Genomic DNA, 14292 nt, shown 5'->3' on the forward strand with positions numbered 1-14292 from the left:
GATAAGGGTATACCGTGAAGATTGGTAGAGCAGCTTAGTATACATTTTTTGCAAAAAACGTATCAACCAAATACCCTGTTTTTTACATCTTTTACTAGCACTTGCGGATTACTGCAACATTTTTTCAAACTGAGTGTTTTTGGTTTTACTATTCTCTTTTGTGTCTTCATTCTCATAAGAATGAATAGGCCCTGCACATGATCCGCCTCCGCTCCATTTGCACAGGAATCTTCAGAGCCTGAGAAGTCAGATTTGGTCAAGGTCCCAGGAGTTTGGATAGGAAACGTATCACCTATACCATGGAAAAAGGACGACTGATCATTGGATCAACTGGTTGTCCTAATCAACTGATTCTTCAGGGGAGAGCTGCTGTCAAGCATTTCCTCTGCTGCGGGAAAATGTATTAAATGGCTGCAATATAGATCAATGGTCGCACAAAGACTTCTTGAGAATTAAGGGAAACCCTCCATTTTTGGCTCAAAAAGTGGGGTCCTGACCCACTTCTACAAATTCCATATATGTCCTACTAAACCATACGGACAAAAGTTGTCTTGATGAAATAACCCTTTTAATTAGAAGATTGGAAAACAAAGAGATGACCGTTGAATGAGCAGATTTAGATTAAACCTAACATAAATCAGATTTTGGAGCAGTAATGAGACTTTGTATTAATGTCTTTGTTACTTCTATGATCATTTTTGTCTATTTTGATGAGTGGGCGGCCATTTTGAATTTGTGACAACAGGAAGTATAACCAGATTTATTGCCATTTCTGCAAAAACTTGTAAGCGACTGATGATAAGGTGACAGTACGTTCAATGAATAGAAAGAGGATTAGTTTTGTGAAAATAATAGTGTCGAGAACGGACAGAATTTTACATGGAAGATGTACTGTAAAAGCGGCAGGGTAAATCATGAGCTTCACTTGGTCGATTACAGAGTCCTGTGGAGAGGAACACTTTATGGTTGTATAGTTTTAAGAATTCATGGTCTTAAGGTGCGAAGAACATTACATATCTCCAGCGTTACACACCAGTAGGTCAATGAACGCTCGGTGTGCAAGTGAAAGTGCATGGCTGAAGTTACGTCCGATTTCCCATTTGCGCCCGTCGAGTGGCTCTCATGCTGTGCCCTACGCTAGGCTGAATTCTATGTAACCCATGAGAATAAAGCACATATCTTGCAGACTCCGCTTGGGTTAAACGATGTGTTTCCTTTAGGATCCTTATTTATCCCATTAAGATCCTTCAATCAGCGGCGAAAGCTTCTGATTCTACCGCCAGGGTTGCAATTTGTTGGTGGGGGAACGGGGTGAGTGTAAATGGCAGCGTGTCGGAAAAAATATATGTTATGAGTTTGCCTGAGCGTGTTCGATGAAAATTCTTGGAAATCAAGACAAGCCAAGCTGCAGCCCTTCTTGGGCTCTGACCCTGCCACGCATTGCTTGGGACTGAAATTATGCTGCTGCCTAGATTACAAATTAGTGACCTGCGCTTGACATTGTTTCTCCCCCTCGCCTCTACTCCACAAGCGATTTTCCTCCACTTCACTACATCTTTAGCCTTTGTCACAAATAAAAAGAATGAAAAATCATCGGCTTCCACCATTAACTACGAGACTAGTACTGCACTTACTATAGGATCAGCATTACACCATCAGTAACATTGCATAGTTCGATAAATTAGAATGCAATAATTTCCAGGTTGACCGCCGTATTCATATTTTACTGGTTGTGACAGATTAGGCAAAATGGCACAAGAAAAAAAAAACAGTGTAGAGAGCACATCCAAAACTCATTAAGGTGTATAGATAATATCAGAAGTCTGTGTTATATATAATTATTTATACAAGATAGACATGGCGTTAAAATACATATAAGTGATAAAAACACGTTTGTGTCTGACCTCCATACGGTCAAAAACACCCACACATGGAGCCACAGGATTTATGGAAAGAACACCACAAAGAGGTAATAAGTAAAGCCCAATCTATAAACCTCGATGAGACATAAAGTGCTAATATATACAAATGTGTGCAAAAAATGCAACACTATAACCAGCAATGGAGCAGAGATAAAAAAAGCAATATCTAGTAATGGTAAAAATCCTACAAAGTAAAAGCCAAGAAGATATTGCAAGAGCCACCCCTCTAAAAATCTGATTGGGAAAAAGTGCTCTTAAGTGTTGCGCCAGTCTTTCAGCTTCCTCAAGGAGTGAATGTTGGAGAATCAAGCCTTTTATAATGCATGGACATAATTATGATATAATTATTAAAGGGAACCTGTCACCCCCAAAATGGAAGATGAGCTCAGCATCAGGGGCTGGAATGCTGTAGATAAGCCCCCGATGTAACCTGAAAGATGAGATAAAGAGGTTAGATTATACTCACCCAGGGGCGGTCCTGCTGCGGTGGGCATCGCGGTCTGGGGCCTCCTATCTTCTTACGATCACGTCCTCTTCTGGTCTTCAGCTCGCAGCTCCGGCGCAGGCGTACTTTGTCTACTCTGTTGAGGGCAGAGCAAAGTACTGCAGTGCGCAGTAAGGTCAGAGAGGCCTGGTGCCTGCGCACTGCAGTACTTTGCTCTGCCCTCAACAGGTCAGACAAAGTACGCCTGCGCCGGAGCCGCAGCAAGAAGACAAGAAGAGGACGTCATCGTAAGAAGATGGGAGGCCCCGGACTGAACGTGAGACGCCCATTGGACCATACCGCAGTGGGGACCGCCCCTGGGTGAGTATAATCTAACCTCTTTTTCTCATCTTTCAGGATACATTGGGAGCTTATCCACAGCATTACAGAATGCTGTAGATAAGCCCCTGATGCCGGTGGGCTTAGCTCACATTCCATTTTGGGGGTGACAGGTTCCCTTTAAATTATAACATGGAAGGAATAGATCATCAAAGTGTATTATATGCCAGTGTGCTGAGCCAAATCACACAATCCTTACCACTAATTCCCCAGGTGACATACATGATCTTTATGGTGAGTAAATATGCACTGTAAGTCTGAAAGCCATGTCTTGGAATATCCAGGCAAAGCATTACTCAAACAACTGCATCGGCTCACCAATACCACACAAGCAGGGTCTGCTAAGGAAAATTTAAATGCAAAACGGTACTCAAACAACTCTAGTGTGAGACTATATGCGCCTACATATACAGTACAGACTAACAGTTTGGACACACTTTCTCATGTAAAGATTTTTCTGTATTTTCATGACTATGAAGATTGTAAATTCACACTGAAGGCATTAAAACTATGAATTAGCACATGTGGAATTATATTAACAAAAAAGTGTGAAACAACTGAAAATATGTCTTATATTCTAGGTTCTTCAAAGTAGCCACCTTTTGTTTTGATGACCGCTTTGCACACTCTTGGCATTCTCTTGATGAGCTTCAAGAGGTAGTCACAGAGAATGGTCTTCCAACAATCTTGAAGGAGTTCCCAGAGATGCCTAGCACTTGGCCCTTTTGCCTTCACTCTGCGGTCCGGCTCACCCCAAACCATCTCGATTGGGTTCAGGTCTGGTGACTGTGGAGGCCAGGTCATCTGGCGTAGCACCCCATCACTCTCCTTCTTGGTCAAATAGCCCTTACACAGCCTGGAGGTGTGTTTGAGGTCATTGTCCTGTGGAAAAATAAATGATGGTCCACCTAAACGCAAACCGGATGCAATAGCATGCCGCTGCAAGATGCTGTGGTAGCCATGCTGGTTCAGTATGCCTTCAATTTTGAATAAATCCCCAAATGTGTCACCAGCAAAGCACCCCCACACCATCACACTTCCTCCTCCATGCTTCATGGTGGCAACCAGGCATGTAGAGTCCATCCGTTCACCTTTTCTGCGTCGCACAAAGACACAATGGTTGGAATCAAAGATCTCAAATTTGGACTCATCAGATCAAAGCACAGATTTCCACTGGTCTAATGTCCATTCCTTGTGTTCTTTAGCCCAAACAAGTCTCTTCTGCTTGTTGTCTGTCCATAGCAGTGGTTTCCTAGCAGCTATTTTTATCATGAAGGCCTGCTGCACAAAGTCTCCTCTTAACAGTTGTTGTAGAGATGTGTCTGCTGCTAGGACTCTGTGTGGCATTGACCTGGTCTCTAATCTGAGCTGCTGTTAACCTGTGATTTCTGAGGCTGGCGACTCGGATAAACTTATCCTCAGAAGCAGAGGTGACTCTTGGTCTTCCTTTCCTGGGGCGGTCCTCATGTGAGCCAGTTTCTTTGTAGCGCTTGATGGTTTTTGCCACTGCACTTGGGGACACTTTCAAAGTTTTCCCAATTTTTCAGACTAACTGACCTTCATTTCTTAAAGTAATTATGGCCACTCATTTTTCTTTACTTAGCTGCTTTTTTGTTGCCATAATACAAATTCTAACAGTCTATTCAGTAGGACTATCAGCTGTGTATCCACCAGCCTTCTGCACAACACAACTGCTGGTCCCAACCCCATTTATAAGGCAAGAAATATCACTCAATAAACCTGACAGGGCACACCTGTGAAGGGAAAACCATTTCCGGTGACTACCTCTTGAAGCTCATCAAGAGAATGCCAACAGTGTGCAAAGCAGTCATCAAAGCAAAAGGTGGCTACTTTGAAGAACCTAGAATATAAGACATAATTTCAGTTGTTTCACACTTTTTTGTTAAGTATATAATTCCACATGTGTTAATTCATAGTTTTGATGCCTTCAGCGTGAATTTACAATTTTCAGTCATGAAAATACAGAAAAATCTTTAAATGAGAAGTTGTGTCCAAACTTTTGGTCTGTACTGTATACATCATGCATTGTCTGCAAGTAAGTTGCGCTTGCGCTGGAATACGGAAAGATGTAACCAATTAGTGAGCTGTCAAATTGTTTGTGCAAAAACTTTACAAAAATATAAAATCGTGCACTTTGTTATAATAAGTCACTCATCTAAAAAGCAAATAGATGTCAGAGAGGGGTCGCCGGTTCTTACAATAAGACATACCCCCATGACAGAGGGGGGTTCCCTGCTTGAACCCCCTTTTATTAACCAAATCAAATAACTGCTAACAAAGAGTGGTGCTCGCTTTGGTAGCCTATTGGACTTTTTTATACACCATTGTCAGCCATTCATTTGGGTGACCAACATGTAATACTACATTTCTACTGTAACTGACACTGGAGGCAAAGAGTATGAACAATAAAATAAATTAATTAACAGATACTGGGTCCAGCAGCCAGGTCTGTGATATTTCAGCTGTTAGATGGGTGCCCTGAGGACCATCTCATACCTTCACTGCATCCGCGGCTCTTCTTTTAATTAACCGGCCTACTACACGCAACGTGACAAGTCTGTCAAGCCACAAAGATGATGTTGCACCAGGATGGCTAATCTAAAGAAGAGCGTGGATACTGTGGTGAGGTAGGGGGCAGTTCTCAGGGTTCCTGTCACCCAGACTGGGGGTTTCAAAATGATTTGCACCATCTCTAACGGCCAGCTATTACCTCCTTGAGATATCATCGGATCTTGAGGCTAGCTGCATTTCATCTCATGACACATCTCCTGCACATAATCCAGTTTCCTTTATGTCAATGGTGTGCACCAATATTTTGAGCCACAAAGAAAAAGTTGGTTAGTACTGGATTAAAATGTCTTCCCACTCTACTTGGGAAGGGAGTAATATGGTAAAATGATGAGTGACCAATGAGTGGAACAGGCTACCACGAGAGGTGGTGAGTTCTCCTTCAATGGAAGTCTTCAAACAGAGGCTGGGCAGACATCTGTCTGAGATGGTTTAGTGAATCCTGCATTGAGCAGTGGGGGTTGGACACGACGACCCTGGAGGTCCCTTCCAACTCTAACATTCTAAGATGAGACATACCTTAAAAAGCAAGTTATCTTCCTTGTGTTCAGCGTACATGGAGGTAAGCCGGTATTGGTTCTCAGTAGTGATGTCAATCCGGTATCCGGTCAGCATGTAGCACACAGTGCGGAACTCATGGATTTTGGTTTGAAAAACTTCCCGGAGGCGCTGGTTCTTCAGTTCTGCGCTCTCAACCTGCTTCTTTAACTCTGTGACCAAAAGGAAGTCTAATTAGGATATTTCACGAAATCTGTTGTATGACAAATTCTAAATCAAACTAAAAAAGGAATGTGAAGCTCCATCATAGATAAAATTTAGGACACAGAACTCTATAAGGTAACATATATTACTTTTTTCACTACCATTTCATGGTTCTAGCTGGAAAGCATAAGGCTGTGTGCACACCGTGTGTTTTTGCGGCGCTTTTTGGGCACGAAAATGGGCGAAAAACGCTATAGAATCCTTATGCAAGCTAATTCAATGATATTCCTGAAGTGTTGTGCTGTGTTTTCCGCAGCATGTCAAATCCTTGTGCATTTCTGCAGTGTTTTTAACACATTGACTTAAATTGAGTCAGTCAAATCCGCAGCAAAAATGCAGGTATAAAAATGTTTGCGGATTTGATGAGTAAAAACTCAGTTTGCATTTTTACCGACTTCCTATGGTGTTTCCTACGCTGTCATCTGTGTGACGGCGTGGGAAACACCGGTGTGGTGGTTCTTATCGACAGTAGCACTACTGCCGATAAGACCGTCGGTCAGAGCGCTTGCGGGGTCCCAGTATACTGACCTAACACCAAATCCCCGATGCCCTCGTCTCTTAGAAAAAAATGTAAAATCATAAACCACCATATACTCACCTGTCCGCCGTAATCAATGTAACCTCAAGTGTCTTATGGCGATAGTGTAGAAAAGTCATATCGGGAGATGTGACTGTCCTCCCGGCCGCCGTTGACACACTGACAGGAGGTAATTGTTCTCGCAGCTTATCACTGAGCTGCCGTGAGAGAGGTCACCGGAGTTCATCAGCTGATCAGCTCCGGTGCTCTCACTTGCGGCACCGCTGCGTGAGAACTTTCTCACGACAGTTCAGTGATACACTGCGGGAGCGATGTCAGTGTAACGCCGGCTGTCTTTGAGGGCAGTCACATCAGTAACTGGTCTAAAAGACATCAGAATCGTCGTGTGACATTAAGGATAATCTTCTATGAAGACTAGTGAGGAATATTGTGGTTTATTATTTAATTTTTGTTGCAGGAGACGTTGGATTCTGTGGATTAGGCGTTCAGTAAGTATGGTTTAATTAAGATTAGGCTATTAATAACATCCCGCAGCCTTTGCTGGTTAGATGTTATAGGGGGACCCTATGTCAATTTTTTTCCACTTGTCCACTTGTAAACTAGTGAGTAAAGGCTAAGCAAACAACTGTGAGCTGATATTAATAGCCTATGGACCTTTATGGCTATTGGCTCATTCCCAGAATATTAACATCAGCCCTCAGCTTTCCCTCTGCTGGTTATTAAAATTATGCGGGAGTCCACTCATTTTTTTTCTTTAAAATGAACAGTTAGGGTACCGTCACACTATACGATTTACCTACGATCATGACCAGCGGTACGACCTGGCCGTGATCGTTGGTAAGTCGTAGTGTGGTCGCTGGAGAGCTGTCACACAGACCGCTCTCCAGCGACCAACGATCCCGAGGTCCCCGGGTAACCAGGGTAAACATCGGGTTACTAAGCGCAGGACCGCGCTTAGTAACCCGATGTTTACCCTGGTTACCAACGTAAAAAAAAACAAACGGTACATACTTACATTCCGGTGTCTGTCCCTTGCCGTCTGCTTCCCGCACTCACTGACTGCCGGCCGTAAAGTGAAAGCACAGCACAGCGGTGACGTCACCGCTGTGCTCTGCTTTCACTTTACGGCCGGCAGTCAGTGAGTGCGGGAAGCAGACGGCAAGGGACCTGACGGACACCGGAATGTAAGTATGTAGTGTTTTTTTTTTTACATTTACGCTGGTAACCAGGGTAAACATCGGGTTACAAAGCGCGGTCCTGCGCTTAGTAACCCGATGTTTACCCTGGTTACAAGCGAACGCATCGCTAGATCGGTGTCACACACACCGATCTAGCGATGACAGCGGGAGCTCCAGCGACGAAAGAAAGTTCCAAACGATCTGCTACGACGTACGATTCTCAGCAGGATCCCTGATCGCTGCTGCGTGTCAGACACAGCGATATCGTATGGATATCGCTGGAACGTCACGAATCGTACCGTCGTAGCGATCAAAATGGCACTGTGTGACGGTACCCTTAAGGTACCTTCACACTAAACGATATCGCTAGCAATCCGTGACGTTGCAGCGTCCTCGCTAGCGATATCGTTTAGTTTGACACACAGCAATGATCAGAATCCTGCTGTGATGTCGTTGGTCGGGGCTAGAGGGCCAGACCTTTCTTTGGTCGCTGGCTCTCCCGCTGACATCGCTGAATCGGCGTGTGTGACACCGATTCAGCGATGTCTTCGCTGGTAACCAGGGTAAACATCGGGTTACTAAGCGCAGGGCCGCGCTTAGTAACCCGATGTTTACCCTGGTTACCATCCTAAAAGTAAAACAAACAAACGATACATACTTACCTTCAGCTGTCTGTCCTCGGCGCTCTGCTTCTCTGAACTGACTGTGAGCACAGCGGCCGGAAAGCAGAGCGGTGATGTCACCGCTCTGCTTTCCGGCCGCTGTGCTCACAGCCAGACCAGAGAAGCAGAGCGCCGAGGACAGACAGCGGTAGGTAAGTATGTATCGTTTGTTTGTTTTACTTTTAGGATGGTAACCAGGGTAAACATCGGGTTACTAAGCGCGGCCCTGCGCTTAGTAACCCGATGTTTACCCTGGTTACCGGCATCGTTGGTCGCTGGAGAGCGGTCTGTGTGACAGCTCTCCAGCGACCAAACAGCGACGCTGCAGCGATCCGGATCGTTGTCTGGATCGCTGCAGCGTCGTTTAGTGTGAAGGTACCTTTACTCTTTGGTTACAGCCTATGTACATTCATTCTGTTGACGCTCCTACATAGGCTGGTGATAATGTGTGTAGGTTTCTGTGTGTCTGTTTACTTATTGGCTTAGTAATGAGGATGTCTGGCTGACACCTTCTCATTACTAATCCTAGGGCTTGGTGTCAATTACAGCCCTAACACCAAGCCCTAATCCCATTACCCTGATGCCACTGCATCAGCATGAAAAAGGTGGTGCTGAACCAAGAAATTACATCACATTTTTTAAATATCTTTATTTAGCTCAAAAAAGCCTTCATTAGGCTATGTGCACACGTTGCAGATTATTTGCTTTTTTTAGCGTTTTTGCGCTATAAAAACGCAATAAAACCGCAAATAATCTGCACACATTAAGCATCCTATCATTTTTAATGAAATCCGCAATTTTTGTGCACATGATGTGCGTTTTTCCGCATGAAAAACACATTGCGGAAAAATAATGAACCTGCTCATTAATTTTGTGTTTTTTTTCGCGGTTTTCCCACTGTCTAATGCATTGGGAAGTGTCTGGGAAAAACCGTGCAAAAAACGCACAAAAACCGCGTCAAAACCGCGCAAAATAACGCATGCGGAAATCTGGCAGAAATGTCCAGATTTCCTCAGGAATTTTCTGCATGAATTCCTGAACGTGTGCACATAGCCTTACTGTACAAAAACGCATGCAAAAATGCATACAAAATCATGAGTTTTTGCCGCAACGTTTTTCCTGCCAAGAGATGTAGAAACCTTGAAGAAATTTCTGCAAGCAAATACTCAATGTGTGCCCATAGCCTAAGGAAGCAGGTTGCGGGAAAAGGTGGTTTTTGATTGCCGATATGGCTTTACCAGCAGCATATTGACCCTTTCCAGATGGAAATTAGATTATTTTTTTTCTAGACTTAAAAAATACAAAAAAACAACAACAACCCCCTAAAAATAAATGTTATCAACAATGATTAATAAGTCCTTAAATTGAATTGCTTTCCCGTACAATTATCGAAAAAATAATACTAACAATTGTAGTAAAGTCTTCGCAATAATGGATATTTTATATGGCCGCTTGTAGATTTAGGATGTATACGCTACTGTATTTACATGATATAACTGTGTGTTTATGACACTACGTGAACTAATCTAGTTTTCATTATTAAGTGATAGAATTGCCATCGTGGCTAAAAGAAAAAAAAAGAAAAGAAATGAATAGAAAAAATGTGAATTAGACAATCTGCAAATCACTTCCCTGGCAGGAGCCTTACAGTGACAGTAAGCAAGATGAACAGCAGCGCCAGATAATGATATCTGGTGACTTTTACACCTTAGAAGAAAACAAGCAAGTTCCTTTTAATCTGCGCTATTGGCTTTATGTACATCCGCCATCGTAATACACAGCTCTAGGAGTGGATGCAGAATAATTACCATCAGCCTGTCACTAAACTAACCTTGCAGCAATTGAACATCATCATAGATGCAGGGAACAATTACATGGCGTTTCTATCACATGGAGTTACGACTAGTGTTTGCTAGACCCAGTAGATAAGTGCCAATTAGTGCTGAGCGAGCATGCTCGAGTGCTAACAGAGTATCTTTGGCGAGCTCTAATACTATGTTCCAGTCCCTGCCGTTGCACGTCTCGCAGGTGTTTGAGAGCCACAACACATGTAGGGATTGCCTAACAAACAGATAATCCCTGCATGTGTTGTGGCTGTCGAACTGCCGCAAGACATGCAGCCTCTGGGACTGGAACATAGCATTAGAGCTCGCCGAAGATACTTTATTAGCACTTGAGCGTGCTCAGATAACACCTTACTCGAGCATGCTCGCTCAACACTAATGAACAACTTGATGGCGCTAAACACAGAAGAGGTGAGAAGCGGCCACGCACATCCGATCTACGGGACATCAACAGAAATGGCATTAATAAAGGAGGTATGACCCAAGTCTAAGCCTCAGACTAATGCTGACCACTTATTGGAGAGAAAGATAGCATGACTTCACGGCTGGTACGACAAACCACTTCAGTGATAGTTCATCCCTACAGAATCTCAATCTTTTAAAAATTTTTCTTATTTTTTTTTTATTTTTATTTTACGCTCTTCTACAGTGCTATCATATTCAGCAGCTCGTTACAGACATCATCATTACTGTCACCATTAGGACTCACAATCTGAATTCCCTATCACTGTGTCTTTGGATGCATCAACATTTTGGGCTAAAACCATGGTAATTTTTGCAATGTTTGGCTATTAAAGGATCTTTGTTTTTCAGCCAAGTGCTTACAAGAGAATGATTTAAAGGGGTAGTCTGGCATTAAACTACAAGTCTGCAGTTACACTATGTGACTGCAAACTTGTGAATCCTCAAATCGTGGGTTCTGCTGTCGGTGAGGATTCTCTAGCGCCGGGAGCAAGTGATCATGTGACTGCAAGTATGTGATTTGCATACATCCTGCCACATTCCGACTAGTCATGTCCTGCCTCGCTCAATCCATGTCTAGTCGGCACGTGACTGTATGTAGGCAAATCACATACTCGCAGTCACTTAGTCACCGACGCTGGAGAAATCTCACAGCGCACAGTGCGAGCGATGTGAGAATTCACAAGTCTGCAGTCACAGAGTGATAGCAGACTTGTATCTTTAATCCAATTAACCGAGGATCAGTCAATGAGCTGGTTCTGTTTAGAGACTAGGGCGTTGCGAACTGTCCTTTTCTTCACTTCTCTCAGCTGTTTTAAGACCATATCAAAGTTCAGGTGCACTTTGATGTGGTCTTAGATTGCGAATCAGCACACACTGTTTTGGAGCTAATAAAGAAAAAAAAAAGGACAAGGGAAATATAATACAGTCTGTGGTGGGGATGAGACAGAAACCATTTGCATAGCTTTTTGTGCATTTGGAAAGGAGCCCAGTAAATAAGGAGGTGGCGCTGCTACCTGAAAAATAGCTTATTGCTGCCTTGACTGCATACAAGGTGCTGAGTTGTGGAGCTTCATAGTTTACAATTACTGAGTGGGTTCTTCGAGAAACCTAAGGGGGATCTCCATACTGAGCTTGTTGGGAATAAGGAGGAGCCCATTTTCTATGCTACATAGGTCCTGGCCCCTACCTATGTCTGCTTCTGATCTCACAGTGAATATTGTCTCGGGGTTAGATGTTGTAGAGCAGTGCTTGGTCAAATTGTGAAGCCACCCCAAGTCTTATGTGCCCCAAATTCACAAGAAAAATTCCATAATTTCAGGACATGATGCTTTTATCCCAACAGAGGCACTGAGAAAGTGGCAGAAAGGTAAAAAGCTATGTGCTTTGGCTTTTACCTGGGGTATTGTGGCTAGTATCAAGAATAATTTTATAGGGAAATTGTGACTTGATGTTGGCAGTGTAGGACCTAAAATATTAGCTGCCGCACTCTCACTACACAACATCTACATGCTCCTGCTTTTGCATAGATGTCCAAAGTTGGTAAAACCAAGGCATCACAATAGATTGGCAGCTGAGGTGCTCAGAGTAGAGAAGAAGCCCTACTCTAGAGGTTCTGAATACATAATTATGAAGGACCACCGCTGGTAAGGAATGCACTATTAATTCTTCCGTGTTTACTTAATCAATTCAGAAGGCAACATCCCACTATAATTAAGATTCCTTTCCGGAGATGGAAATTAATTGTTCATTAGACCAAAGCATGTGTCGCTTACTCTCCAGCAGGAATCCTGGAAATCAATCTCGTCATACAATGGGCAGAAAATCACTGACATTTGAGGGATATTCATTAGCTTTTACGCACCTGGAAATTGGTCTCATTGAAGTTCTTTTTATTATACAGATGTGTGAGCATGTAACGTGACCTCCCTGATAAAAACTAGGTGGCGGCGGTAAAGCACCAAGATACCGAAGATTACCCAGACAATGGGCACCTGATTGCAGCATAGAAATCGGAATATTCTACGCTTTTGTCACAATAGCAGATGAGCTCCGAAAATGGCAGTCATTTTATAGCAGATGTAGATTTAGTCGTGCCTTTCATTGCCGTGCTTAAAATTAACTAGTCCTACCAAGTAGTAATAATAAACACCCTACATAAACTTTATGGTCATTGAGGGACTCCTTCAGGACTCATTTACCAGCCACATGGTTCCTGTTGTAAACAACCCAATGGCACTCATGCGGTTAAAACTAAAGACTAGGCACATAATTCACGTGTAGGTTCACTTTAAATCTACACCCGAGAATATTTTGAAAAATTGCATGTTATTTAAGTATCCCTCCTTTCCAAGTCTACCGAATACTTGACTAATCGAGGTCTAGTTCTGTAGAACCTCTGTTTGGTTACGTTTTCTGTAAATCAAAAAAGAAAAAAATAAGGAAGTTTCTGCCTCAACAAAGGGTTATTATTTTTTTTTGTTAGCAATTTTGGGGGAAATGAGGATCAAAATATCCAGCAATGTGGGATTCAAATTTTGACAACAACATTAAAGGGCGCCAAGGAAATCATTTGGTTTTCCTACCCGGTACCATGATATATACATCACCGCCAAGGATTTTAAAGGTGGTTTGGGCAGATAAATTATCCCTTTATTCCAAGCATCAATAGGAACCTCTGGAAGAATAATATCAAATAATCTTCTGTTCCAGACCAAAATTTGGGGCTTCGGCATCAAGACTGCTTAGGAACATAGATGCTTAAGGAGAATTAGATAATTTCAAAACCACATCTCTTCGTTTCCAGCTGTAAACTTCCACAAATGGAACCAAACCTGCCATAAACATCTCCTTTCATTCCGAGAAGCTGCATAACTTCCAATACAACTGTGCAAATTCCTATTTCTGTACAAACTCCAAGCTAATCAATACATTTATACGCTTTACTAACTTCCCAGGGACTTTTTACTGACCACGCTAAAGCTGTGTAATCTTAAAACAAAAGAAGGGAATTAAACGCAAAAGAATGCCGTAAAACACGATGGCCACATTGGAGGAGTGAGTAATATTTCACAGCTGTCATCGGCTGCACTGGATTTAATAGATCTCAAACAGTTGACGGCATAAAATTATATTTTTTTATGGCTATAAAAGTGGGTAGAAATAGTTTTTCAACAGAAACTGGGAAACGACAGCCAATAGAGCCCTCAGCGGAGGATGCCTACATATAGGGGACCATAGAGCTAAGGTTCACGTTTGTGTTGATGTTGTCCATTAAGTCCTTTCGGTGCAACTCGTAATGGCCCAGACGACCTTGATTTTCAGTTTCCAGGTCCTATCATGGAACAGAAAAACTGAAATACGAGCACACATATAAACTAGGCTTTAGATTACTGTGAAGATAGATTAACCAGGCTCTGTTGGTGTCAACCAGAATATGTAAAATCAGGAAATTTCTCACCAAATGCCCATTTAACTATTACAGGCCCCCTTACAATTCTCAGTCAAAAAGT

General features: G+C 42.8%; 1 protein-coding gene across 2 annotated transcripts in view; it reads right to left on the minus strand.

The window, feature by feature from the left end:
- Nucleotides 1–14292, minus strand: part of MAD1L1 (mitotic arrest deficient 1 like 1) — a 740224-nt gene that overhangs the window by 190383 nt on the left and 535549 nt on the right. For both annotated transcript variants that reach the window (XM_069734326.1, XM_069734327.1), the window contains one exon: nucleotides 5854–6044. In XM_069734326.1, the coding sequence (XP_069590427.1) occupies nucleotides 5854–6044 (191 nt within the window). The remainder of the gene's footprint in view (nucleotides 1–5853; nucleotides 6045–14292) is intronic.

This window comes from Ranitomeya imitator, chromosome 7 (genome assembly GCF_032444005.1).
Source record: "Ranitomeya imitator isolate aRanImi1 chromosome 7, aRanImi1.pri, whole genome shotgun sequence".
Classification (NCBI taxonomy): Eukaryota; Metazoa; Chordata; class Amphibia; order Anura; family Dendrobatidae; genus Ranitomeya; species Ranitomeya imitator.